The sequence below is a fragment of the Haliaeetus albicilla genome, chromosome 18 (assembly GCF_947461875.1).
Source record: "Haliaeetus albicilla chromosome 18, bHalAlb1.1, whole genome shotgun sequence".
Classification (NCBI taxonomy): Eukaryota; Metazoa; Chordata; class Aves; order Accipitriformes; family Accipitridae; genus Haliaeetus; species Haliaeetus albicilla.
The window spans coordinates 29004169-29029007 of record NC_091500.1 but is presented as its reverse complement, the minus strand read 5'-3'; the positions used below and the strand labels follow the sequence as shown (position 1 = coordinate 29029007).

Genomic DNA, 24839 nt, shown 5'->3' with positions numbered 1-24839 from the left:
AGTTGCCCCAGGGCTGATAGCTGAGAGTGCCTGGGCTGTCTCCATAGCAGCTCTCCCCTCCCCAAAGATGCATCCCACACTGGTGTTACACTCGGCTTAGAGAGAAAATAGCCTGTTTACTGAAGTGTTTCCTTAGTGCGACTGCAAATGTGGGGAAATGTGAATATAAATCTTGCTGCCAGTAAGAAACTCCTGGAAACATTTATGAGCTCAGGCAGAAATTACCCTGACTTCTGTAGATATGTTAATTTTGTTTTTAAAATGTTAACCCTTCAGGGAACATCTGGGCCTGATCCCACCACGGTGTATGTAGATCTGAAATCCTTGAGACATGACAGGTACAGTAAGTTTACTTAAACTTCTTTAATAACTCTATATAAGATGTTGTAATGGTACTGAGCTATCACACCTCTCAGTAGATTTCAGCTCTTTTTTTTCCTGACAATGTTTTCTTTACCTTCAGAGTACGTCTAGTGGAAAGGGGAGCTCCACAAAGCCTGCTACTTTCAGAATCTGGGAAGGTAATTTCATGTTACTACCTAGAGGCATGGCACACAGCATCTGATGACCAGGCGCTTTTTTTATGCCCCTTATGATGTAGATGCGTAGCTAGGAAAGGTAGTCTTGTGGCACGGCATGGGAAGAGGTGACAGTTGGTTACACTGTTCCTCTGGAAAGTTAGTTTCATTTATAATAAAGCACCTGTTGATTTAGGAGCATGTTTTGCTGAAACAATTGGGAGAATTGGTTCTGTTTACAGTAAATGAACCATATCAAAAGTGTCTGCTGTCATATCCTTGAAATGAGCATGCGTCTGAGATTTACTGTAGTTCTTACTCCCTTCTTTAAATGGATTAACAAAAAAGATGTTTCCCAGTAGTTTTTAACATTGAATTCTTCAAAGTCGAGGTCTGTCAACATTTACAAGCCTAAGAAAGCCTTGCTTATGTGGTTTGAGTCACAAAATACATTCATACAGTTAGCGTACTTCAGTGTACACGTCCTAGCATGTTTTATACCTGTTTGTAATTTCTATGGGTGAAATCATGCCTTTCCGGAGGTAAATGAACAGCCTTTGTATTTCAGTTGTGCATGAAGATAATTCATATACGGATTACATATTCTTTCTTGTGATCTTTAGATTTTACCTGGAGTCAAAGTAGTCATTGTTAATCCTGAGACAAAAGGGCCTCTTGGAGATTCTCATCTTGGAGAGGTAAGCACAGATTTCGGTATTTGGGTAGCTTCTCCTGTTGTCTGCTTCTTGAGCTATATTCTCTCGGTTTGATTATGTAAGTTGCTGGGTGACAGTTTGTGAGTGGTAATACTTGCAGGCCTTTTTAAGCTGAATTCTTGCTGGAGTGTTCAGAATTTGGGTGTGTTATTTTACTGTCAAGTTTAAAGAAAAAGAAAGCCTACTAGAAAGGAAGGCTTACTCCACTCTAAATCTTGCATAACTAGCTTCCAAATAATCTAATTTACATTTTGCTTTCCTTATCTTGATTACACACCAGTATATTTGATCTGTGTTGATAGATTATTATTAATTTTTGGACTTCATATGTTATAAAAATCCGCAGTTTATTTACTCGGTTAATCCTCAGCTTACAGTTATTAGAGTAGATCTGCAAAATGCATTTTTAAGATTCTATAGGATATTTGGAGGTTTGAGCTAAGTGCAAAACATAAAGTGTTTGGATCTGGAATATCTTAGATGAAAAGAGAACCTTCTTATTACAGTTTATTACCTGCTTCATTTTAATACTCAACAGATGCTCTGGTTTTGCAGTGTGTGGATCTGACTGTTTTTCCACTTCCTGTACAGATTTGGGTTAATAGTCCACACACGGCCAGCGGCTACTATACCATCTATGACAATGAAACCCTTCAAGCTGACCATTTCAACACTCGTCTAAGCTTTGGTGATGCTGCTCAGACACTTTGGGCTCGGACTGGATACCTTGGTTTTGTTCGTCGGACAGAGCTCACAGCTGCCAGTGGAGGTATGGCAGAAATTAGTCATTATCTTTTAAACGAAGATGAAGAGTTTTCTTTCGTACTATGCAGCGAATAAGTCCTGATCCATGTGTCTGGATACAAGAGGCACTTTGTGTTATCTAAATTCCATTTCTTGTCTGCCATTTTCTGCTTTCACAGTATGCATACACTTCATTTCCCATCTCTCCTCTCTAGAGCGCCATGATGCACTGTATGTTGTTGGAGCACTGGATGAAACTTTGGAACTGAGGGGACTGCGTTACCATCCAATTGATATTGAGACTTCTGTATCTCGAACGCACAGAAGCATTGCTGAATGGTAAAACAGCTGTGAAAAATGAATTCATCCTAACCTAGCTGAAACGTAGCAATGTTTATGCAAAGATGCAGGGTTTAATAGAAAAAAATAGGCAAATTCAGATACTTTTTTGTGTTACCATCAGCAAGTAATGCACCTCATTTCCCATCTGTAGATCAGAATAATACTGGGCTGACTGACTCAATGTTTTCTCACAAGCTTTAATTCAAAATAGAAATGATGATTTCCTGCTTTGTGGTGTAAAGAACCATTTATATTTGAGTCAGTGAAAGCAGCATTTAGGTCATATGTCACACTAGGTAGTACTGAGATATGTTTGAACCGATCTTTGACACGTCGGGACTAGGTCTTCTTGGAGTTAGGTCGCTTGCAAATGCAGCCCAAAGCAGGTGGTAAACTCCATCTAAGCATAAAGAATTGTAAACTTTGGATCTTTGTTTTTGTGAAAATAACCTGGGTTTGTTTGTTTTTTTTCTTTTTTTAGTGCTGTATTCACATGGACCAACTTGCTCGTGGTTGTTGTGGAGCTGTGTGGCTGTGAACAGGAAGCCCTGGATTTAGTTCCTCTAGTTACAAACGTGGTCCTGGAAGAACATTATCTAATTGTGGGAGTGGTGGTGGTAGTGGATCCTGGCGTTATTCCTATCAATTCCAGAGGAGAGAAACAACGAATGCATCTCCGCGACAGTTTTCTAGCTGATCAGTTAGACCCCATATATGTAGCCTATAACATGTAATGTGTATGGGGGAAGTGATGTTCAGAAACTTTGCGGGACCACTAAATGACAAAGGGTGGTGATAGAAATGAAGCTGGTGAAAATTACTAATACTTGATATAAAGTTTGAGATTGCTGCCATATTCCCTTCATCTCACCCTGTGGTATTAAGATCACGTTAACTACCAACGGACAAAAGGAAATGTGGTAGACAATGGAAAACATTTGTAACAGTTTACTGAAATATTAGCTTTATAGAAAATGCAAAGTTGACAAGTGTGTGAGCCTCAAAATTCCTAAGGCCTTTACAGTAGTGTTACTTTTTTCACCTGTTGTACATATTTGTATTTTTATCTAATACTGTTTTAGGATTCTATAAGGGGAGGGTTTATTTAGTTAAGATGATAAACTATTAAGAAAAGGGTCATCAGAGTTCTGCAGTTCCCTACTATATAATGTACTTTGCATCTGTACTGTAGCTATTCATTCCATGGGATCACACAACTTATTTAAAATTGTGCCATGACCAAATCAATAACTTACGGAATCTAAGAGTTACTTATTCATATAGATATTTCTTGAATTTAAAAAGAATTTTGCCTATATTTTAAATATGTAAATATTATTATACATAATTCACTTAGATAGAAAATTAACTTGGATAATGATGACAGCTGAAGGTAGAAATGTTTAAGGACAAGTAACTTTTGTGGTCCTTAGCATAATCACATTTGGTTAGACAACTAATGTGAGATACACACATCTTTCACAAGTTTTCTTATTTCAGTATGTAGTCTTTTATTGCTGGCCAGAAGTGTGTCATAGCATGTAGAAACCTATGATTTTAGGGCACATCTTTCTCAAAGAGGCTGAATTTGAGCAGTAACATGGAATTTGGTAGAAATCGCAGTGCAAGTCCAAAATGTGTAACTGAAATGATGCACCTGAGTGACAGCCTCTGCCTCCACCCTCTATGACACCTTGTGTTTAAAAGGAAAAAAAATTCCTTTAGATTGACACACAGTTAAATTCACTGTTTGTGCAATTCAGTCATCATTCCATTCAGTTCCCTCTTGGTAGAGCAAGAAATACTGTAATAGGCTTTAATGTAAACTGGGAGGCAACAACTCAAGTTTTCCTCAAAGCATTGACTAGAAGGAATTAGATCATTCTGGATTTTAAGCTGAATGCCATTTTTCTTTTACAGGAGGAGGCACAAAAATGAGACAGAGCAATTCTGGTAAACACATCGTTAAATAACTTTGTGAAAATTAATATCCCAGCCTTCAAAATACTGTGTCAGTTTTCACCTTAGTAAATGTAAAGAAACAGAAGCCTTAGAGTAGTGGGTATAAGCTCTTACTGTTAGGAAGCAATTGCACACCGGGCTGAGGGAGAGATGGTGTTTAAGCTTTGACCCAAAATTACCTTTCTTTCCTCTAATACTTAATCTTATAAGAACAATTAAATTCCTGTGGATGTTAAGAAAACATGATTTTGGAAGCAATGAAAACTGATACCAGATACTGCAACAGGGTTTTTTTGAGTCAAATGTGGTATGCAGCATAAAGAAACTTGTTGTTAAAGTGTTCCAGATTACCTCATTCAACAGTTTTTAAAAGGTTTATAGTATGAACTCTGAAGATCCTGTGGCAGTAATCAGAGCAGAACCCAGTGTATCTGTAAGCAAACCCCAGTTTTGTCCTTGAAAAACTCCTGATGTATTCTGTTAGTTCTTCACTGAAGACAGGAGTATTAAAATTTAGATATGAAGTTCTGAGTGATATTTTTGAAAAACATTTGGTGGGGGAATAGAATTAGAAACTGGAAGTTATTATGGCAAGTCTAGACTTAAGAGTTCTTTGCAAACGCTTCAGTTTACAGATGCACACTTTTGAACAATTTCTTTTTTTGTATCTACCACAGTAGTAAGACAACACCACAGATGAAATTTTCATGGTATTGTGCTGTTGCCTGGGTGTGAAAGGTTGCTCTGTTAGCAGTAGGGGATACTCTCTGGTTTCTTAAGATGTGTGTCCTAAAATCCCTGTGCATGAAGTCTTTAATATATTTAATTTTAACAAATTGGCCACAAAGTGAGGAAAGTGACAGGCGTAACTGTGACTAATACAGTTGGTACTGCAACTTATTTAGGGCGTAAAGTGCACAAAAGTTGTTCTCCCTCTTCAGCCAGCAAAGTCTTGTTATTATGTGTTATGCATCACTTTATCTTTTATGTTTTCTCGCACAGCAAAGTGATTTGCAGTACAGCTTCACTTTATTGCCCATTTCAGAAAAAAATTCTGATGGTCTCAACCTTTTTCTTACTCAAATTAAAGCTTTAGCTAAATTGTTTCCAAATACTTTTATTTGTCCATTGAAGTGGATTTTAACTACAGTTCTAGGATTGTCTTTTATTTTTACTTGTGATTTTTTGGAAATAAAAAATGCATGCATTAATTTGATCAAAGATTCCCAGTACGTGACAGATTGACTTTCTGAAATGGCATTTTTGAATGGCATACTGAATTATTTTAATTTTTTTTTTCCTTGGTTTTTATTTGGCTAGGTATTGATAGTTTCTTATGGTTTGGGGTTTTATCTTGCAAGCTTACTGTGTACTCTTAATCTTTATTCTGGCATGTTACGTTTCTCTGTGTTGGAGAACTGTAAGTTTACAGTCCTGCCCATAGAATGAGATAACATTCCATTCTTGATCACCAGTAAGTGACATATAGCAGCTGGCCAGTTTTGACTTTATTGAATGCTTTTGTCCATGTTTGGCACAGTGAAAAGCAATGTACTGGAGAGGAGGAAGTATGGAGCTGTGAATCTGGAAACCCTGATTTCTAACTCCAGCTCTGCTAATGACTTGCCACAAGGCCTTCCACAGGTCATTTCACTCCTTCAGTTTCTTCCTCTGTAGATGAGGATATTATCTAATCCTTACAACATCCCTGTGAGGTAACTAACTGTACAGCACTAAGTGCTAAGTATTTTTCATTGCTAGCCTCTTTGAGGTTGGGGTCACTGATAAATGATTATTTGGGTGTCGTGGGAAGGCTGTCAAAAGATGTGACCGTTTTGCTTTACCACGGTTGCTTGGTATCTTTCCATACAAGAACAAACTGAGATACTTAACTTCAGAAAATTGGCAGGGCTACTCATGTTGCGTGCTCAGGTTTGGGGTCGGATGCTTTTCCGTAACTGCTGAATCAAGCATTGAGTCCCAAGAAGCAGACTCTCCATGCCAGTTTAACTTTGCAGCGTATCCAGTTGCAGAAGGCAAATTATTTCCTACTGTTGTCCATCAGATTCTAAGCTAACAGCTGCAGTGGAACTTAAAAAAACTAGGAATTCTTAACACTTTGAACTAAAATATTTTGTATGTCTTACTGTCAATGAATATTCCCTAAGCAAAATATGTGGGTACAGGTAATTTCAAGTCCTGTTTTGTTAAAATTTGCACTGCATTTCTGATTTAAATACATGTAATTAAGATGTGTCATACTAACTGTCCTAAAAATAAGGTTGTAAAAACGAGATAAATTTTAGCCCTAGATGCAATTTTTCTTTAGTTTCTGTCAACCTATTTACCATTGTCAAATTCAGCATTATGTAATTATGTATAAAGTTTTTATTTATTTAAAATTAGATTAGATATTCATTTTTAAATTTAACATCTGGCTGGACAGTGTTCCATTAACGCATTGATTGTGTTTCCTTTGTCTTGTGTTAATAAATATTGATGCCTGATTGCTTGCTTAGTTCTTTGTCCGCTGTTTCTCCAAAGGATTTATTTATTTATTTATTTATTAAGGAAGCAAACATGGGTTAGCATTTATCCTGGTGAGAGGGAGAACTCGTGTAAGTATTTTTGCAAATATGTTATGTCACTTGTATCTAGAAATGTATGAGACCTGAAGCTGTGAAGAGCTGAGCTCCCTGCTCTGCCAGGGCTGGATAGAAGTTGTCTTGTACCTAGAGCAGTAGGCCATTTAGCTTTTGAAATCAGTTGTTGTAACTGAGCTCACTTGCCGAGGACGAATTAGATGCAGTTTTAAGCATGACCTACCTATAGTTAAGATTTAACTGTAGTATTAAATATTCTTTATTCAGTTTCTGGTTAGGATTCAGGACTGGTGTGTTTCATTCTGAACTGGAATTCAGTGACAGATGTATAGACTCTTAAACCTTTGCAATTCCCAGCAAGACGCGAGGGGTTTTGTCCTCTGGAGGGCTAAAGCAACTGTGTAAGGCTTTGTATGACCCGATGAAATAGAAGCTGTGGTGGCATTTGAGATTTAAAACAGGATAATCTCTGCTGTCCAAAACTAACCATGGAGGCTTTATGAAGATTCATTTTAAATATTCATAAATGTTCAGATACAGTTTAGCACCAGTGAGGATGCAATTAATACTGTAATCTAACACCAGCTCCCGTCTATGCGTGTACCTGTTAATGGTTGTATGTTTCTGGGTAAGACTATACTTAAGACACATTATTTCCTACAAATGATGAGTAGCAATTTTACTGTGGTTTCTTTTGAAAACATTTCATTTGCAGTAAATCTTGCCTGTATTTTAAAATTATTTGCTTAATATTGGGAAAACCTCTTTAAAAAAAAAAACCCAACAACTGAGTGATCAAATTTCCCAGGTGCCTGAAGATTCTTGTTCTTGTTGTCACAGCTCCAGCCCAGGCACGTTCTCTGGTATCGTAACTTTATATAGTGTGAGCTTAATACTAATTGGGTAGGTAAAACTGTGTAATTCTCAGGAAGAGAAACCTGGAGAATGTTGAAGCTTTTCAGCAGTGGCTGCGGAAGGCATTGTCAGGGGAATAGAAGGCATACTCGGGATTTAATGCAAAGACATTGCTCATCTGCTAACGTTGATTATTTAGAGATGAAGTGCTTGGTAAACCACATCGCAACTAGGGGCACTTCAGGAAAGTAAAACTAAAAGAAAACAAACAGTGAGAACTGCAAACAAAATAATTCAAGAGTTAATGTAGCAGCAAAAAAAAAAAAAGGCAAGTATATTACACTAAAGCTTCAGTCAAAACCCCTTCTAGTATAATCTTTTACACTTTGTGTTAGGATAACAGCCAGATGTGAAAAATCATGGGAAAGGTTTCCATTGACATTGGCGATAACCTCAAGTTGCAGCGTTTTACAGGGAATACTAAATCTCGTTACTGTGCTGCTGCTTCCAATCTTTGTTAACTTTAAATTCAGAGAAAAAAAATAACCAGTCCCGCCCTGCCTGCCTGTGAGGAATTGTAGCCAAAATCCTTCCTGCTCCTTTTACATGTTTGACCTTTGTTTAGTCTAAAGCAGTCGCTGGGCAATGCCTGAAATTCCTTTTCACTAATACAGCTGTTCTAAAGATTAAAAATAAAAGCAAAGCAGCTAGAGGTTACGGAACAACCCTCGCGCCCCTGCGCTGGAAGGGCCAGAACGGGCGTTTTGCGGGTGTGAAAGCCAACCCCGCTCCGCTTTCGCTGCCGTTTAGCGCTTCCTTTTACGCGTGGCTGCGTGCACCCGCGCCCCGGTTGAGGATAAAGGGAAATATTGTGTTTTTTTCTCGCGGGCGAGGGCTCTTCTCGCCCGGCCGGGCCGAGGCCGCGGCCTGCGCTCCCGGGCTCTACGCGGGCCGCCCGGGCCACCTTCCCGCCCTGGGACCGGCGGCGGCGCTCTACCGCCGCCTCTCTATGATACCCCTCGTTTGGAAGCCGCCGGGTGGAGGCGGCGCCAGAGCGGACGCTCTAGCCTCCTCCTCCGGGGCTCCTATGCTGCCCGAACTCTATGGTGGGGATTTCTAGGCGAGGCCTCCGCGGGGACTCTATGGTCGCAGCCCGCCCACCCCGAGCGTCCCGCGCGGGCCCGCCGTGTTTACGATGCCGCCGGCGCCGGTTTCCTGAGGCGGAGACGGGCGCGGCGGCGGCGGCTCCTCTCCCCACGCGCGGCCACCGGCGGGGCCTGGCGGGCCTCTGAGGTAAGAGCGGGCGCCGCCGAGGCACGGGCGGGCGGGGGAGGCCGGCCCGCCCGCCCCTTCCCCTCCGCCGCTCCCGCCGCCCCCGCCGGCCGCGGGCCTAGGCCAGGCCGAGGCGCTCCCCTCAGCGGCCTGGCCGCCGGCCGCTCCCCGCCGCCCGTGAGGTGGAACGGCTGAGTCCCGCCACAGGCCGGGGACCGGGCTGCGGTGCGGTCGTTCCCCTCGCTCGGCGCCCGCCTCTCCCCTTCCCGACGGGCGGCCGCTGCGGAAGGACCGACCCCCGGGGAGTTTTCCCGCCCCGGCCAGGTGCGACGGGTTCTCCGTGCGGCCTGGGGTCTGTCACCGTCCCCCCCACCTCCACCGGGAGAGGCTGCCGCCGGGCCCGGGTCCCCGCCTCGCCCCGGGTGTTGGTTCCCGAGTCGCGGGGCAGGGTCGGTGCCACGGAGGAGCCTCCTGGACCCCCGGGGCGGGGAGGGGGTCGTGGGGGGCTGGAGGTGTGGAGAGGCCCCCCCCTCCCCGGGCTCCGGCGTGGAGCACCCGGCTAGCGACTTCAGCCCTGTTTGAGTGGGTTTTCGGTAAAAGGGCAGCGGTGGTCTCGTCCCAGAGACCCTTGAGATTGACCGATAAAAAAAATAAGAGCGATTACCACCTATCGATGGCAGTGATTACCCGTTTTTCCCTTAATCTTGACCGAGTACCGCGTCTTCCAATGAGTATGGGTTTGTAAATGATCTCATCGATATTTTCCTCTCGCAAATACCAAGGTCCCTTATGTCAATATAACATCTACATTTTTAGACTGCAGGCTTTCATTTCTGAAGCCGCCTGTCATGGGAATGCTCACTAAGCTGCATTTCACTGTAGAAGGCTGGGGCAGGGGGTGAGTGGAAGAAAACACATACGGAAAGTACTCCTGAAGTTTGAAGGAGTATTCTGGTGCATGTTCACAGAACGGGATCCAAAACTGTAACTGGGTACATTGACTCAGGTCTCCTCACTTGCTTTCTGGCATGAACTGGTAGGATGTGCTGTCCTTCGCCTCTGTCTTTCACTGATTCCTGGAAAAAAACTGGAGTTCTGTCCGTCTTCTGGATGAAAAAACTTTCCCCAAGTGTCTTAATTGCAAAACTAAGTATTTTTAACTGCTGTAGCTGGTGAAGACACCTTGAGACGTTAAAGAATCCAAAATTTAACCAGATTACTTGAGTATAATTTCACCAAATGTTTTAAATCACTTTCTGTAATTTGTGTATGTCAGTGTTTTACTCTTGTCACTTAGTATTTGAGAATAAAATTCTGTGTCCAGTATTCTTTGCTTTCTGACTTCATAGAGTCTTTTAAAAAAATCAGTTGCCTCTTACAATAGGTCAATACTGAAATATCATTCAGGCCTTTCCTCTGCTAGATTTAAAAGGGCAAAACAGAACTTGGTTTCTTCCTTTGGTGTTCCCGCACTACAGCTCACTTCTCTTTGCCTTAATGTACAGCTTTTATATTCCATTATCTTATTCTTTGCATCCTGATTATGCTTTGAAGCTTCATCTGAGGCTTCATAAATAAATAAATCCATGATTTTAGTCATTTTATGAGTATTTAACTAGGGACAATCACTGTCTCAGATAATCTGCGTTGTAAGCAGGCAAAACCAAAACAGTAAGGATGAGAGCAGTACACTGTTTATGGGACACTGAAGTAAAGAGTGATTCAGAGTAAAATCTTGTGAAGATCGTTAACTGCACGTGCGTAGTATGCCTGTAAGGGGACTATCTCTTTAGTATTTTAGGATATTTTTCATCAGCCTTAGTGAAAGTTGCAGGAATGGGTTTTTCTTGTTTATTTACTTGTTCTTTTTTAACTGATAGTCCTCAGTCATTTAGGGTTTTTTTTAGAGGTTCTTGAGTGGTGATTCAAACTAAGGACCATGGTATTAGGAGGGTATATATGAACTTCAGGATGATAAATTAAACTTGTCCACAGTGAAATGTGACATTCTTGTTTGTGTTTAAAAGGAAGATGCGTTTAAGACTCAAACTCACATTTAAAGTGAGATGAGTTTCTTTGGCTGGAGAGAGCTGATTCTCAGAAGTTTAAAAGTCCTTCAAAACAAACTTCATAATGCTGCTATTGTAGAATCCTTTCATTTAAATTAAATTACTTTTGAGATGCAGCTGCGGGGAGGCATTGGTTTTATTCTGAAAAGCATCATCCTTACCTATCTGATTATAAAAACATAGTTTTCGTACAGATTGGAACAGTAATTATTTTCTGGCTAATAAAACATCAGGTGTTGCTTTTATGAATTCCTTCCTGTCAGTACGTGTAAAACTCTTCCTTCACCCCAAACTATACAGCTCGTTTCAACCAAGCACATATTCTGTTGTTGGAAGTAGTTTTAACTGGTGTAAAAAGCTGAAACCCTGATATATTTTCCATCTTTGGTGGTACTTTTCAAAGCTTTGAGAACTTGCAGGTTGAGGTTTTTCATTGGAACTGCCTTTCTAAAAGCTGCTAGATGGTAATCGCTGTTTCAGGTGCTCACAGAAGGCCATTCCAATTTGTTTTTTTCCAGCTAAATAAGTTGTTTTGACAAGATAGAGGCATGCGGGTCTTCTTGTGAGACAGTCATGCAAGGCCAAATAGCGTATTGCATCTCCTTTATCCCATGGAGGATATAAGATGTGGTGGTAATTTTCACTTTGTTAAAATCCCTTGCTAAATCTTTTTTTATTAATAATATTTTACTAAGATTCATAGATGTTGGATGAATATTTAGTTAAATATCGCAGAGCAAGTAGAGATGAAGTGAACTTGAAAAATCATATTTATGACGGGAAATACTTTATCTTTTATTCCTGTAAGTAGGACTTCACACCTATGAGAGAAAGATCAGAAAAACCTTTGTGCTTTCTCCCGGGTTTGTTTATTTTGGGTGGTGTAATACCTATCGGTTTCATTGTTTCTTGCAGTCTATTTTACTGCTGTTGTCAGTATTTCATGGGGCAATAAGGCAGAGAAAAACAGTAAGAGAGAGAGCGGGAGACAGAATGTGGTTTAGCACTACAGAAATGAATTGGGTATTTCTGTAGCACTGGAAATTTATTTCAGTTTTTGCTGTTGACTGGATTTCAGTTTGACAGTGCCCTGTTTACTTGTGTCCCTTAGTATATTTCCCTTTACATGGGTATAAAAGTAGATCTTCCTTTATAAAAAGCTAAAACTACATTAGAGGGTATACAAAGTTGCATCCGTTGTATATGCTTGTCGTTAATTCTGCTCTTCGTTTTTTATAGCTTCAAGTTACTTGAATTACTTTAGTTCTCAATTTTCCTTAAAAAAAAAAAGCCAAAGCAGTCTTTCCGACTTTCAAGCGAGCTCTGCAGCAGTAGCAACTGAAAAAAGAAAATGTTAAAACTGCATCGCTCCACTCCTGCACTGGGGCTGGTTTCTTGCAGGCATGAGCAGCGTGAAGTCGAGCTGGGTGTCAGTCAGGATCCCTGTCTCCAGTTCACACTCCTGACGATGCGGAGGGGAAAGCACTGTTGCATTAGCAGCAGCAGTGACGTGATAATCTTAGCAAAGGCAGTCGGAAGAGTTTTGATTAGCTGAAGGTTTCCAGAAGCTGGGAACAGCTGAAGCACTGCCTGGCTCCCGTGAGCTTTTTATTCCAGAGTGAAGCCTTCATTTTGCTGCTTCAGCTTAAACTATGGAGAAATTGTTTTATGTTTATTGACATAAGTATGTTGGGAAGCTGTATCGTGCTGGAGAACATTTGTTCCGTGCCGTAAAGGGTATGGTTTCATGTATCACCCAACCATCAGTTTTCTCTCCACAAAGTCCTGTTTTAGTAACTTATTTGAGGAGTTCTGCAGTGGGACTCCTCAGATGAGTAAGGATTGCAAGACCAAGATTCTGGTCTTGGTGTACATTGACTTTTTACCCTCTAAGTATACGTCAGGCTGCAAGAGCTGTGGTTTATCTCAGTAGGGAAAAATCAATGACTCACATTTCCACAGAAAGAAATGTAATTTCCAGTCTCATAGCAACTGTCCTTTCAACAGTTTCAAACCTTCTGTGACAAAATGTTTAACACTCACCGATCATCTTTTAATGCTCTAGGCTGGTACGCCCACTCACCCCACCTAAAAGCATGCATTTTTACATCACTAAATCCCCCAATATTGGAGGGGGGATGCTGTCAAGATGTTGAACAGTTAAATAGAAAATCTTAGAAATGAGAGAAGTGTTACTGACTGTATTACATGGAGACGGAGTGACTTTTGCAGGGTTTAAAATTCAAAACTGTGTTCTCTCTACTTTGATTTTGAATCCCTGTTTTGTTTTTATACACCTTCAGATGTTTTAAAATAGGTTTGGCTGGTAGCTTGGATAAAATATTTTGGAAAATTATTTTACTTAGAGGAAGGTACTCTTTAGTATAAATGCTTTATCTTGGTTTTCTTCCTAGATCTCATGACTTGACTTTGTTTATTTTTATGCAAAACCCAGGAAATCAGTAAATACATTTGACAGCCAACTTCAGCACCGGGTAGGTCTGAACCGGTGCTGACAGACGGTTGGAGTGCAGGTGTTGTCAGGGCAAAACGGGACGCGTCTCCCGTTCCGAAATGGGGGTTTGTGCTGCTCTGGGCTCCCAGGCCTCGAGAGGCGGCGTGCCAGGCGCTGTGCCCGACCTGCTGAAAGCCACGGGGCGAGTCAGTGGAAAGGCTCCTACCGTGCCTTTCCCTTCTTGTCCCCATGAGAAGGCATAACAATGCTCGGGGTATTGTAGGGGAAGTCACAAAAAATGCTGTGCTATTCCATAATAGAAGGTGACATCGAAGGACAAAGAACTAATCAAAAACGTCCAAATAAGACTAAAAGCATTATGCACTGAGATTCTATAAAGTGTCAGTGGAAGCTGGGCACCTACCTGCTGTTCAAATTTATCATTGACTGAATTTAACTCGTTACTTTTCTTGTAGTTGATTATGGAAGAGGTGCACAAGAGCAGCAGTAACAGTTCAGTGACGCCTTCACAAACATCAGCTGTACAAGGTACAACACTACAGGCAGCTCAGCTCTCTCATATTGCTCAACAGGTAAAGCCTGGGCCAAATCTCAGCAAACATTTGAGGTAGTTAAGAGCCATTTTTTATGTACTACAAACTATATTCTTGAGTTTTAGAAACACAGAGAAGAAAAAACAAAAGAAGCTTGAGAAAAATGTACTTGTTTGTTGATGGATGACGCAAAATTAATAAAATGGCTTGTATTTGAAAGACCACAATTAATTTTTGTGCTTGTATAGTGCAAAAATGCAGCCCCGCATTTTTGTTAAATTGTACGTCCTTTGAAATCATCATCAACCTGACATACAGAAGCTGCTTAGTAATGAATTGAGGGGCTAATTGTAATTTTTTTCAGAAAAAGCATTTACAGCTCCTTTTGTAGTGATGGCAATCCTGCGTGCTCAGCACCATGGAAACACTTGGATTTTAGCCCAAATGAACGTATTTAATGTAAAAAATCATATCAAGTTGGAAATTTTACATACTTACTACAAGGTAACATCACTTTCAAAGCTTTAACCTGACTTCCTCATGATTCAAATTTCTGCATCTGAAAGAGCATCTCTTTCTAGGTAAAGTCTGCTCCCTCAGCCACATAGCCATCCTGTGAAACAGCAAAGTTTTGCAGCTCGTCCACTGTTTACCCTATGGAAGCGATGTAGATATTGATGCAAAATGTAGATAACTGCATGAGGCAAAGACAGGGTAGACTATCAGCAAGCATCCTGTTGTTTGTTTACAGGCTGTTTTTCTTATCTGTTTTTATATAAAGTTGCCAATGTAACTTAATATTATGATGTACGATAGAAAAGTAGTACTAAATGGAAAGTTAGCTGTATGAGTTTTAATGATCCCTTCATCTTTTCATATATTCCAGATTAATAAAAGTAGTGAAGAAATTTGGTGAGGAAACTGGTTATTTACTTATGCATCTACATGTATAACTTTAATCAATTTTTAAGTGCAATGGCTCGTGCGAGTTCAACATCAAGAATACAAATTGTTAGAATCTAAAAAGTATTTTATATAAGAGTAGCAGTAGTAATTAACTTTTTGCCAATTAAACCTAGATTCCAGCAGCAACATTTATTGAAATTGGTCATTTTAAAACATTAAAGAACAGATGCTGTAATTTTTATTTGGAAAAATCTGCTCTTTGTTCTTCTTCCTTGTCCAGAGCTTGCATACCTTGTCTCCTTCAGTTTCCGTTCTGGTCTAGTGTCTTTTGTACAGCCCTTGTGCCTTGAACTTTCTAAGTAGATTGGTCAGCTTTTGCTATACTTAACTCTTGTGATTTCTTCTCTGTGAAATCTTTGAACTGTGGCCTCATACCAGTTGCTTAAAAAAAAATAAAATCCAAGAACACCAAATATGTACATTATTCATGCTACTTTCTGCATTGCTTTAGTACTGTTAGTCTAATCTGTCCTAAGCCCTCAGTCTCGTTGATCATTTTATCTTGATGTAGATTTCAGTGCCCTAAACTCCTGTTAACTTTAGTGAGAATTAAGGCTACTTATTGGGCACTTTTATTTCTGCTCATCTAAGTCTAAGGCACTCTTAAAATGGAATCAAAACTTAAAAAAATAAACTGCCACAAATGTGGGGCTTTATCTGTGCTGTGGATGGAGTGACATGAAAGCAATCATGCTCACTTAGTCTCAATGTTGTGATTCTGAAGAAGTCTGCTTCATTGTGGTTCATTTAGAACTGCGTGTATTTAAGTTGCAGCATTTTAGTCTTTGGCACATAATGCTACATATTTGATTTTCCCCCTAACCTAAGGCAAATAAGTAACTGTTTCAGCCTTTTTTGTATGCAGATATGTATCTCAAAAATCTATATCTTTAAAGGATACCTCCTGTGACTTAATTAGACTTAAAAGAAGCTTCTGCTAATGCATGTTCTCCGCTAGTCTTTCTACATGTATATACACTTTCTGGATACTGTGGAACAAACGCTTTTGTTAATGATTCTTTGATTTGTTGTAGATGTCTCTAAGAGGTCCTGCTCCCCTGACAGTTGTTCAGCTTCCTGGAGAACAAGTCCAGGTCCAGGGAGTCATTCAGACAGCTCAGTCCTCTTCTGTAATCCACTCACCTCAGGTGCAAACAGTGCAGGTAACTGCAGAACGTCTGTTAAATAACCAAGAATCCTGTTTTATGTATGTGAAAAGACTTGCAAAGGCTTGTCTGACTCAGCTAACTCTGCCACAGTGCAGCCTTTCTGGCCCCACTGTAACAGATAGCGAGCAATCCAGTGACAGTATTTTGGGGATACATTGTTGATAATGGTTATTTGGGCTTGAAATTATTTGTACTGCTGAAGTCACCTTTGGAGTTGAAATTAAACTCTTTGACATTGCCTGCCTTTATAAAAAAAACCAAACAAAACAGAACCACAACTCTTTAGTTGGTGCTCTTAACAGACATGCAACCATAACCATACAAATAAGGAGAGTATAGAATAACCCAATGAAGAAAAATGTGTGTTTGGAAAAGGTAGACCTGAATGATGGTGGAGGAGCTGTTGATTGCTCACCTCATGTATGCTGTAACTCCATTTCTGTGGTACCTAAGTGTTCTGCTTGTGTCTCTTACTCATTTGCCATGTGATTTTTGTACAAGCCACTTCAGAGTGGTGCCCTGGGGAGTTTACAGTTGAGTCTGTTACTACTTCATTCAGTTCTTGGCCGCGGAGAGCCCTCTGGGCAGCATGGCATTGAAGTTACACTGTGAAATAACTGCACTAGTCAGCCGAATGACTGGAAGAACTCTGCTAAAACACATTAATTTGGCACTGATCCTTTGTGCTGTGCTTATCTATTCATACGACATTAAATTGATAAACCACGAAAAGTAAACTCATAATGCATTTTCAGCTGTCATTGTTCCTGTAACATCAGATCACGGAAAAGAAAACACATTTCACTTTGCTGAAAACAGTTAAGCATCTGTTTTAGTAGGTTGTTGTTACTTGAGTCTCCACCGTCAGTCCCTTTCCTATCATCGTGTTCTAGTTGCAAGGCCCCCACTGACTGTATTCTTTCCTTTTTTTTTTTCTGCAATTTATGAACATTATGGCCTTGTTGCTCAAAGGGAAAGAAAAAGTAATACATGAGCAGCTTTTTTTTTTAAATGTTGATAGGTAGGTTGCTCTTTTTGTCTCTGTAGCAGCAGTCAAGTGAGAAATGCTTTTCCCAGAGCTGCATGCATTCTTCTTGACTTTTTGTTGCTGGCACACAGATAAGTACAAATAAATGTTTTGTTAGCTTGTATTTAATAAGGAGCATCAGAGAAAAAAATAACACTTGCCAACTGGTTGAGGACAAAGTGGAATAAAGAGAAAATTATAGATAATACTTTGCATATTTACTCCCTGATATGCTGCTGCCTTAAATATTATTTTCATTTGACTCATATTCTGACCAACAAAATACACTGCTCTTCTGTCTATGTAAAAGATTTTAAGTATTTTATATGTTTGTCTCTGTACATAAATGGTGTTCCTGTTTCCTTTCCCACCACCTCCTTAGACAAATTTGTGTGTGGGAGTGGCTCACCTTTTCAGACTGTATCAGCTATTAAAATGGTTAGGCTTGTATGATTTTTATGAAAATAATTAACCATTTGTATTTCTTCACACTGCTGTTTTAAACATTCTGGATTGATTAATCCTGCAGTTTAATCCAGCTAGAACAGCTAGCTTCAGATGGTGGACGTTTTTCAGCTTTTAATGTGCTAAGTAGTTTGGGAGAATCTCTTGAGCTTTTCTTTTTTGCATTAGTGTAGTTTTTGTGCAGCTTTAGCTCATATACAATTAAAATGTGTAATCTCTTCTGGGTATTTCTTCTGAAGCATACCGGATAACCATATGGAATGTGTTTTTTAGGTATCTTTGTCTGAGAGTGAAGATTCTCAGGATTCGTCAGATAGCATAGGCTCTTCACAGAAAGCTCGAGGCATCCTAGCTCGTCGTCCATCTTACCGGTAAGTACTATATGTAATATATTTTGTATTTTTATTTGAAACCGAAATAGCAACTTCTTTCAATATCTGTATATATTCTGTCAACCTCTAAGTTGTTTTTTTTTTATCTTGAAACATGCATTGGATATGTTCATGCAGCAAATGTTTTGAGGATGCCATGTTAGCTGTCATTTGCTACAAGGAAACTTTGACTTAACTCATTGGAGATCAGCTTCAACATGGTGTGGTATAGGGAAAATTGTTTACAGCTGTAATTTTACTCAATTATGTCATTTTACTGAAATTAGGACTGCAGTCAAATGCCACATCCTAGCTTTGCAAATAATAAATTTGTTAGAAACTTAACACAAAATTTAGTATTTTTACAATAATGTTCTGAAAATTTTAAGACAATTCATTAACCTAGCTGATAGTCCTGTCAGTGATTATTGTTCCCACTTCTGCCACTGCTTTTCATTTTTTGAATGTTTTATCCACTCTTCTTAGTACTTTCTGACAGCTTTATCTCATCTTGAATTATGTACCAGAACAAGTAATTTAGGAGGGATTTTATTATTTTGCATGCAGTCAAAAATGGTGGTGGAAAGGAGCAATTCTGAATCTTCAGTTATAGTAGCCAGGACAGGAAAATACAAGCTGTAAGCAGAGCTTCTATGGGAGAACTGTTTAGCCGTGTGGGTTTGGGATCAGGAGTTGTCAGTTCTGCTTTTCTCTTCATATAACTGCCACTAATTCATCATTAGGCCTGGGGTAAGATGCATAAAATTCATGCTTCCATTGGTTCTTCTTTTAAATAGAGGTGTGTCTGTTTTCATAGGGCATTGTTATAGAGGACATGGGTTGTTTGGGAAGCTGTGCAACAGCTAAATTAAACGCAGAAAAGAAATGTAAAGTCTTACTGTGTACTGAAAGAGCAAAAGATCTAAGTTTTAAGCTTTTCTGTAGTAATCTACTCCTTTTTAGTTTATTCTGACACCAGACAGAGCAAACTGGTTTTAATTGGATGTACAAAGCCTATTCTTGAGAGAATTAGAGGATCGAGTTGTAAATCAGAAAAATCTCTTTAACAGGCCAGTTGTGTATCCCCGGAAAATGTTTATGATGGAAACTCTGATGCAGCTTTTACTGAAATAAAGCGATGCAGCTGCAGTGCTAGTTTTCAGCACACCGTTTTTCTGGAGATTACTGAAATCTACTGTAAATGGTGCAGGTTTTCATTTCAGGCTTACCAGTCCAAACATCTAAGGCTCTTAGAGGATAATAATTGAAAATCTGGAATTCGTGCTGATTTGCACACACTCATACTTTATAAATAAGTAGCTGACTTGAATTGCTCTTAGCTCATAAAATTATTCAAATATTTAAATAACAAACTAGACTATATAAACTACAGAAATGTAATTACAGAAAGAGTTTGAGGCAGTCACCTCATACAAAATTTTGTTAATTCCAAAAACTGTTGTACATCAAAATTTTAGTGTTTATGTCTGTAATACTAAATATAGTAGTTTGTAACTATTGTTGCAGTAATTTGTAGGTTTTGCCTACTATTATAGCTGATAAAGAAACTTTTTTTATAGAAAAATTTTGAAAGATCTTTCTTCTGAAGATACACGCGATAGAAAAGGAGATGAGGAGAGTCCTGGTGTCTCTACTGTTACATCTATGTCCGTTCCTACGCCTATCTACCAGACAAGCACTGGACAGTACAGTATGTTATACAAAATATATGCCTAACTGGACACATTTTTTATTCAACTTGCCTCAAAATACAGATATTCTTTTTGTTATATATTTGACTAAGATGAAACTCAAAAGGTTTGGTTATTTATCTAACAGTCAGTGAAGTTAGTACTGTTAATTACATGGAAATAGACTGATATCTAAAGACTCCAGATAAACTCAATGCTTCATTATCTTAATTTTTGCATATTAAGACATGACATTCAAAGGATATTGTTACAAAATACACAGCAGTCTTCTAGTGTTAGATTTAGTCCAAAATGTAAGATCAGTGAAGATACCATTATATATATGATAGGGCCACACCAAAAGGTGTTCCTGTGGTATCAGGGAGGTAGCAGAAAAAAAAAAAAAGGATTTGTTCCTTTGATTTTATCCCTAGTATTCATTGTGCTTGTGAACCAAAAGGCAACCTGCACCTTTCCATCCTTCTTCTCTGAGCTGGGTGTTCATACTGCTGTTTCTCATTTCCTCCCCTCTCCCCGACGCCTTTGCCTGTCTGGAATTTTGCCCTTTCTTAAGTATGTTTCCACAGAGCAGTCACCAGCGGTGGTCAGCGCGGGTCCACGTGGAGCTGGTGTCTGGCACGGCGCAGTCCCAGACCTCTTCTTGCAGAGGCCACCCCTGCAGCTCCCCGCACTACCAACACCTCACCACTTAAACCCAATATGTTTGTAGAATCCTGGAATGATTTGGCTTGGAAGGGACCTTAAAGATCATCTAGTTCCAACCCCCCTGCCATGGGCAGGGACACCTTCCACTAGACCAGGTTGCTCCAAGCCCCATCCAGCCTGGCCTTGAACGCTTCCAGGGATGGGGCAGCCACAACCTCTCTGGGCGACCTGTTCCAGGGCCTCACCACCCTCATCGTAAAACATTTCTTCCTTATATCTAATCTAAATCTACCCTCTTTCAGTTTAAAGCCATTACCCCTTGTCCTATCACTACATGCCCTTGTAAAAAGTCCCCCTCCAGCTTGCTTAAGTTCAGTAAGAACCCAGCAGCAAGATCACATAGTTGAAAGTGACAGAAGAAAAAAGCTTTTTAAAACTGTCAGTATTTTTCAGCAGTGGAAACAGATGTACAGTCTATAGATTTACCTCTATCTGTATGTTATAATGTACAGCTACAACTATTATTGTGCATGTTCCTTTTTCTTTAAGTTGCCATTGCTGCAAACGGATTACAGCTGGCCAGCCCAGGTACAGATGGTGTGCAAGGTCTGCAGACACTAACAATGACAAATGCGGGTGGTACTCAGCCTGGGACAACAATACTGCAGTACGCACAAACATCAGATGGTCAACAGATACTCGTACCCAGCAACCAGGTGGTAGTGCAGAGTGAGTACGCCTTCTGGAAATGGTTAGAAATACCCATCACTAACGCAAGCCTAACTTTCTAACGCTACCACATTTTGATGTCTTATGCTATTATCGCAACAGCTGCGTCAGGAGACATGCAGACTTACCAGATCCGCACGACGCCAACTACCACATCTCTTCCTCAGACTGTGGTGATGACATCTCCTGTCACTCTGACATCACAGACAAGTAAGACAGATGATCCACAGTTGAAACGAGAAATAAGGCTGATGAAGAACAGGTATGTAAGTGCACGTGGGCTGCTTTGATTTGTTAGTTTAAAGTTCTGAAATATATCTAAAAAGCACAAATTACGAGTCTTGCGAGCTAACTTTACTGATTGTGCCATCAGGATGGTATGCTGCATCCAGCGACTAAAAGCATTGGAAATTCTGACCAAAACATGCTACATGTTCTGTCTGACACGCTTTGGAGAAAGCAAATTGTTTTTTCCATGCAGATTGACTACCAGATACTGCTAAACTTCATGCTCTCCACCTATCGTTGTGTACTTTTCAGTTTGTTTTGTTCAAGATTGCCATGCCAGTTCTTTCCTCCCATGTTGGTCAGAATCATAACATTCATAAAATAGACACATCTCAAATCTAAAATAAACAGTTACTTCTGTTTGTCTGTTCCAGGGAAGCTGCTCGAGAGTGCCGTAGAAAGAAGAAAGAGTATGTTAAATGTCTGGAAAATCGAGTTGCGGTCCTGGAAAATCAGAACAAAACTCTAATTGAAGAGCTAAAAACTTTGAAAGATCTTTACTGTCATAAAAGTGTGTAAGAAAAGAAGGTAAAACTTTTGTGGACTGTTTAAATTTCAGAGGAGAATTTTTTTTTTATACTGAATTTTTTAAACTAGATGAAAGGTCAAAAATGAAACTTTTCTACCTAGATTTCACAACTTAAAGACTATATAGATTTTATTTACAACATGTTGGTGACAAAGTACAAAAAGGAAACAAGAAAACCTCACCAAAATTCCTGCTGGCACAACTGGAAACTTTATAAAGTCAAGATTGCATCTACAATAAAAGGACAGTGATGTTTTATAAGGCAGGTGATTAGAATTTCTTTGAAAATTTCTACACATGCCTCTTGTAATGGAGGCAATACTTGGTTACAATTAAAGTGTGGATGAAATGGAATCCTTGCCATAGTTGACATTATTAGTAACATTTATAACCAGTATATGTTTTGATTTCTTACTCTTTTTCAATCCTTACTTTTTCTTTTCAGTTATTTGTATGTAAATATTTTTATTTTAACCTGTAAGTTGTCATTTACAGGTGCAGATGATAAAAAAAGCTAATACTTTGCTAGAGGTATAAATTATGTTTACTCTTTCTCAGCTGACAGTTTAAAAAGTTGGGGGGTTTTTTCAATGTTTGCTGTGTTTATCAAATTTGGAAAGGATCTGCAGAAAGCAGTGAGAGGCCTAGTCCTGAAAATGTCTGAGGCACATGAAATAAGGTGTTGACTTTTCTTAAGAGAATTCAACACATCCAATTATTTTAAAGTACGATGTGGTGGAACGAGTACTGGTGAACAAAAGTTTCTGAAGAATGATTTCACAATAGTTTGTTCTTAGTTGCTGGGCATGATAAACATCTATAATTGAAAAATAAATTGTGTGCTGATTATATATACAATTAAACATGCATTGCTTATTCTGTCTGGAGATTCTACTGTGCTTTGGAACATTTAAACCAAATAGAAGAAGAACGATAAAATAAAAAATTGAAGATATATACCAAAGTGTTAATGAGGTTCTAATATATGGTTTCTATGCTGAAAGTAGTGCAAAATTTCCGGACTAATTTTGTAAAGGTAGGCGATATTTTGCAAAGTAACGGTATCTTTGTAAGAAAATACTCTATTGAAAACAGGTAGATGGTTGGTATATTTTGTAGCTAAATTGTGATCTTTACAAATTCTGACATTGAGTTTATATACGTATTTTGACAGTTTATATATTTCATTTTAGTAAACAAATGAAATATTTTGTGAACCAGATTTTCAAGCATATATTTTTATGGATAGTACAAAGTCAAATGAGATCCTCTTTGGTGTAGGAGATATTTGAATTAATTTTGTATGTCTGTAGGCAACTTGCAAAAAAATGGATCCTAAAGAGTGTTGGGAAAAAAAGAAAAAAAAGAGATCAGGGCTTTTTATTCCCCACAGTTGATAATATCTGCACATTAGATCTGATTTTTATCAGAGATTCTAGTTTGTATGATTTTAATTTGTTTCAGGTGAAAATTAAATGTTTGACATGATCAGGACTCTTTTGGGTGTAGAATCTCCATTCTTGGAGATACTCAAAAGCCGTCTGGACGTGGTCCTGGGCAACCGGCTCTAGGTGACCCTGCTTGAGCAGGGGGGTTGGACAAGGTGACCTCCAGTGGTCCCATCCAGCCTCGACCGTTCTGTGATTCTGTGAAATAGAAAAATGTGTATGCAGTGCTTATTGCATGAATAATAAATACACTATTTTCCATAGTTAGGATTGAATCCTGCTTCCAGTTATGTCAGTGGGAATTGCACTATGGACTATGCTATTAAAAAGGTGTTAGAGCTACGTGTGTGTGTTGTGCTAGCTCAGATCTGAATGAGATTAAAAGACGTACTCACTCCCTAGATGTGTAATGCTTATCATATGGTCAGTCAGTATTTTTTATTTTACTCATTTTTGAATTAATGGACTTCTTAGCAAGCAGAGCTCTCTGCGAATGGTATGAGAAAGACTGCATTCCACAATCGCATTGTTAGTGGGCTATAAAAATGGGTTTTTTTTCTGAAGTTTCTAAACACCTGATTGTTGTGGACATGATCCATGATACGTTTCCTTTAGGCCAAACTGGAGTATACATTTCTGTTCGCAATCACGTCAAAAAAGAGTGCTTTTGTTGCACGTCAAAAATAATGAGCAAGGTTGAGAAAGTCATTACATTAGGGAACTGCTCCAAAAGAGGTCTCCAGTACCTCCTGTTTCTGTTAGTGGAATTTCAGGAAAAATGAACACCTTGGAACGTGCTTAGCACCTCAGAGAATTCGACCTTTTCGCTCTGTCTCCCATCAGGTGTGTGTACGCTATTTGGCATATGTTTAAGAGGGTTTGACCTACAGTACTGAAACTAATTTGGTAACTCCTCTGTATGGTGTTTTGATCCTCACTGTGTGCTGTTGTTCCTTTACCTTCTTTTGTAATACAGAATAATAATAAAAGAAGCTATCAAGTGTTAAGACTGTAAAAAAATGGTGGCCAATTCTTTCTGTATTCAGCAAGTGAAACAAACGTAGTGCTGCCAGACATAACGTTAGTAAATTTTTATCCTCTTAAAATAGTGTTTGCAAAGAGCAGCTTATTTTTCATCATGGAAATATTAAACAGTAACATGAGTTTGCTCTTTAAGTAATCACTTATCATGAAATACTTATTTTGGATTTACTTCAAAATCTAGATTGTAAGAGAGTAAAATTGATATCCTGAGAGTAAAAGATGTAGTACCTAATACTGTTCTGCTGGTTATTTCCAAACAAAAGTACATGCTTTATATGAACTGTAAATATTTGTTGAAACAATTAGATGGTTGCAAATTTTGACCTTGGTAAATAAAGTCGCCAAAATATAATTCT

The 24839-nt window shown here is 39.2% G+C and overlaps 2 protein-coding genes across 6 annotated transcripts in view; both read left to right on the top strand.

The window, feature by feature from the left end:
- DIP2B (disco interacting protein 2 homolog B) overlaps positions 1–6789 on the top strand; it is a 69333-nt gene extending 62544 nt beyond the window's left edge. For all 5 annotated transcript variants that reach the window (XM_069806210.1, XM_069806207.1, XM_069806206.1 and 2 more), the window contains 6 exons: positions 277–338; positions 464–521; positions 1142–1216; positions 1826–2003; positions 2194–2317; positions 2802–6789. In XM_069806210.1, coding sequence (XP_069662311.1) covers positions 277–338; positions 464–521; positions 1142–1216; positions 1826–2003; positions 2194–2317; positions 2802–3054 — 750 coding nt within the window. In that variant the 3' untranslated portion in view covers positions 3055–6789. The remainder of the gene's footprint in view (positions 1–276; positions 339–463; positions 522–1141; positions 1217–1825; positions 2004–2193; positions 2318–2801) is intronic.
- A 2031-nt stretch (positions 6790–8820) lies between these two features.
- On the top strand, positions 8821–24835 carry ATF1 (activating transcription factor 1). The gene is made up of 8 exons (XM_069806204.1): positions 8821–9033; positions 14013–14129; positions 16091–16219; positions 17991–18088; positions 19669–19799; positions 20995–21174; positions 21277–21436; positions 21837–24835. The coding sequence occupies exons 2-8, from the start codon at positions 14019–14021 to the stop codon at positions 21979–21981; spliced, it is 954 nt and encodes a 317-aa protein (XP_069662305.1). The 5' UTR covers positions 8821–9033; positions 14013–14018; the 3' UTR covers positions 21982–24835.
- The last annotated feature ends 4 nt before the right edge of the window (positions 24836–24839 follow it).

Bases quoted from the DNA above. Each gene is read 5' to 3' on its own strand.
- ATF1 (XM_069806204.1), top strand. From the start codon at position 14,019: ATGGAAGAGGTGCACAAGAGCAGCAGTAACAGTTCAGTGACGCCTTCA. The intron at 14,130-16,090 runs GTAAAGCCTGGG...GATTTGTTGTAG, and splicing joins TCTCTCATATTGCTCAACAG to ATGTCTCTAAGAGGTCCTGC. The intron at 16,220-17,990 runs GTAACTGCAGAA...TGTGTTTTTTAG, and splicing joins CTCAGGTGCAAACAGTGCAG to GTATCTTTGTCTGAGAGTGA.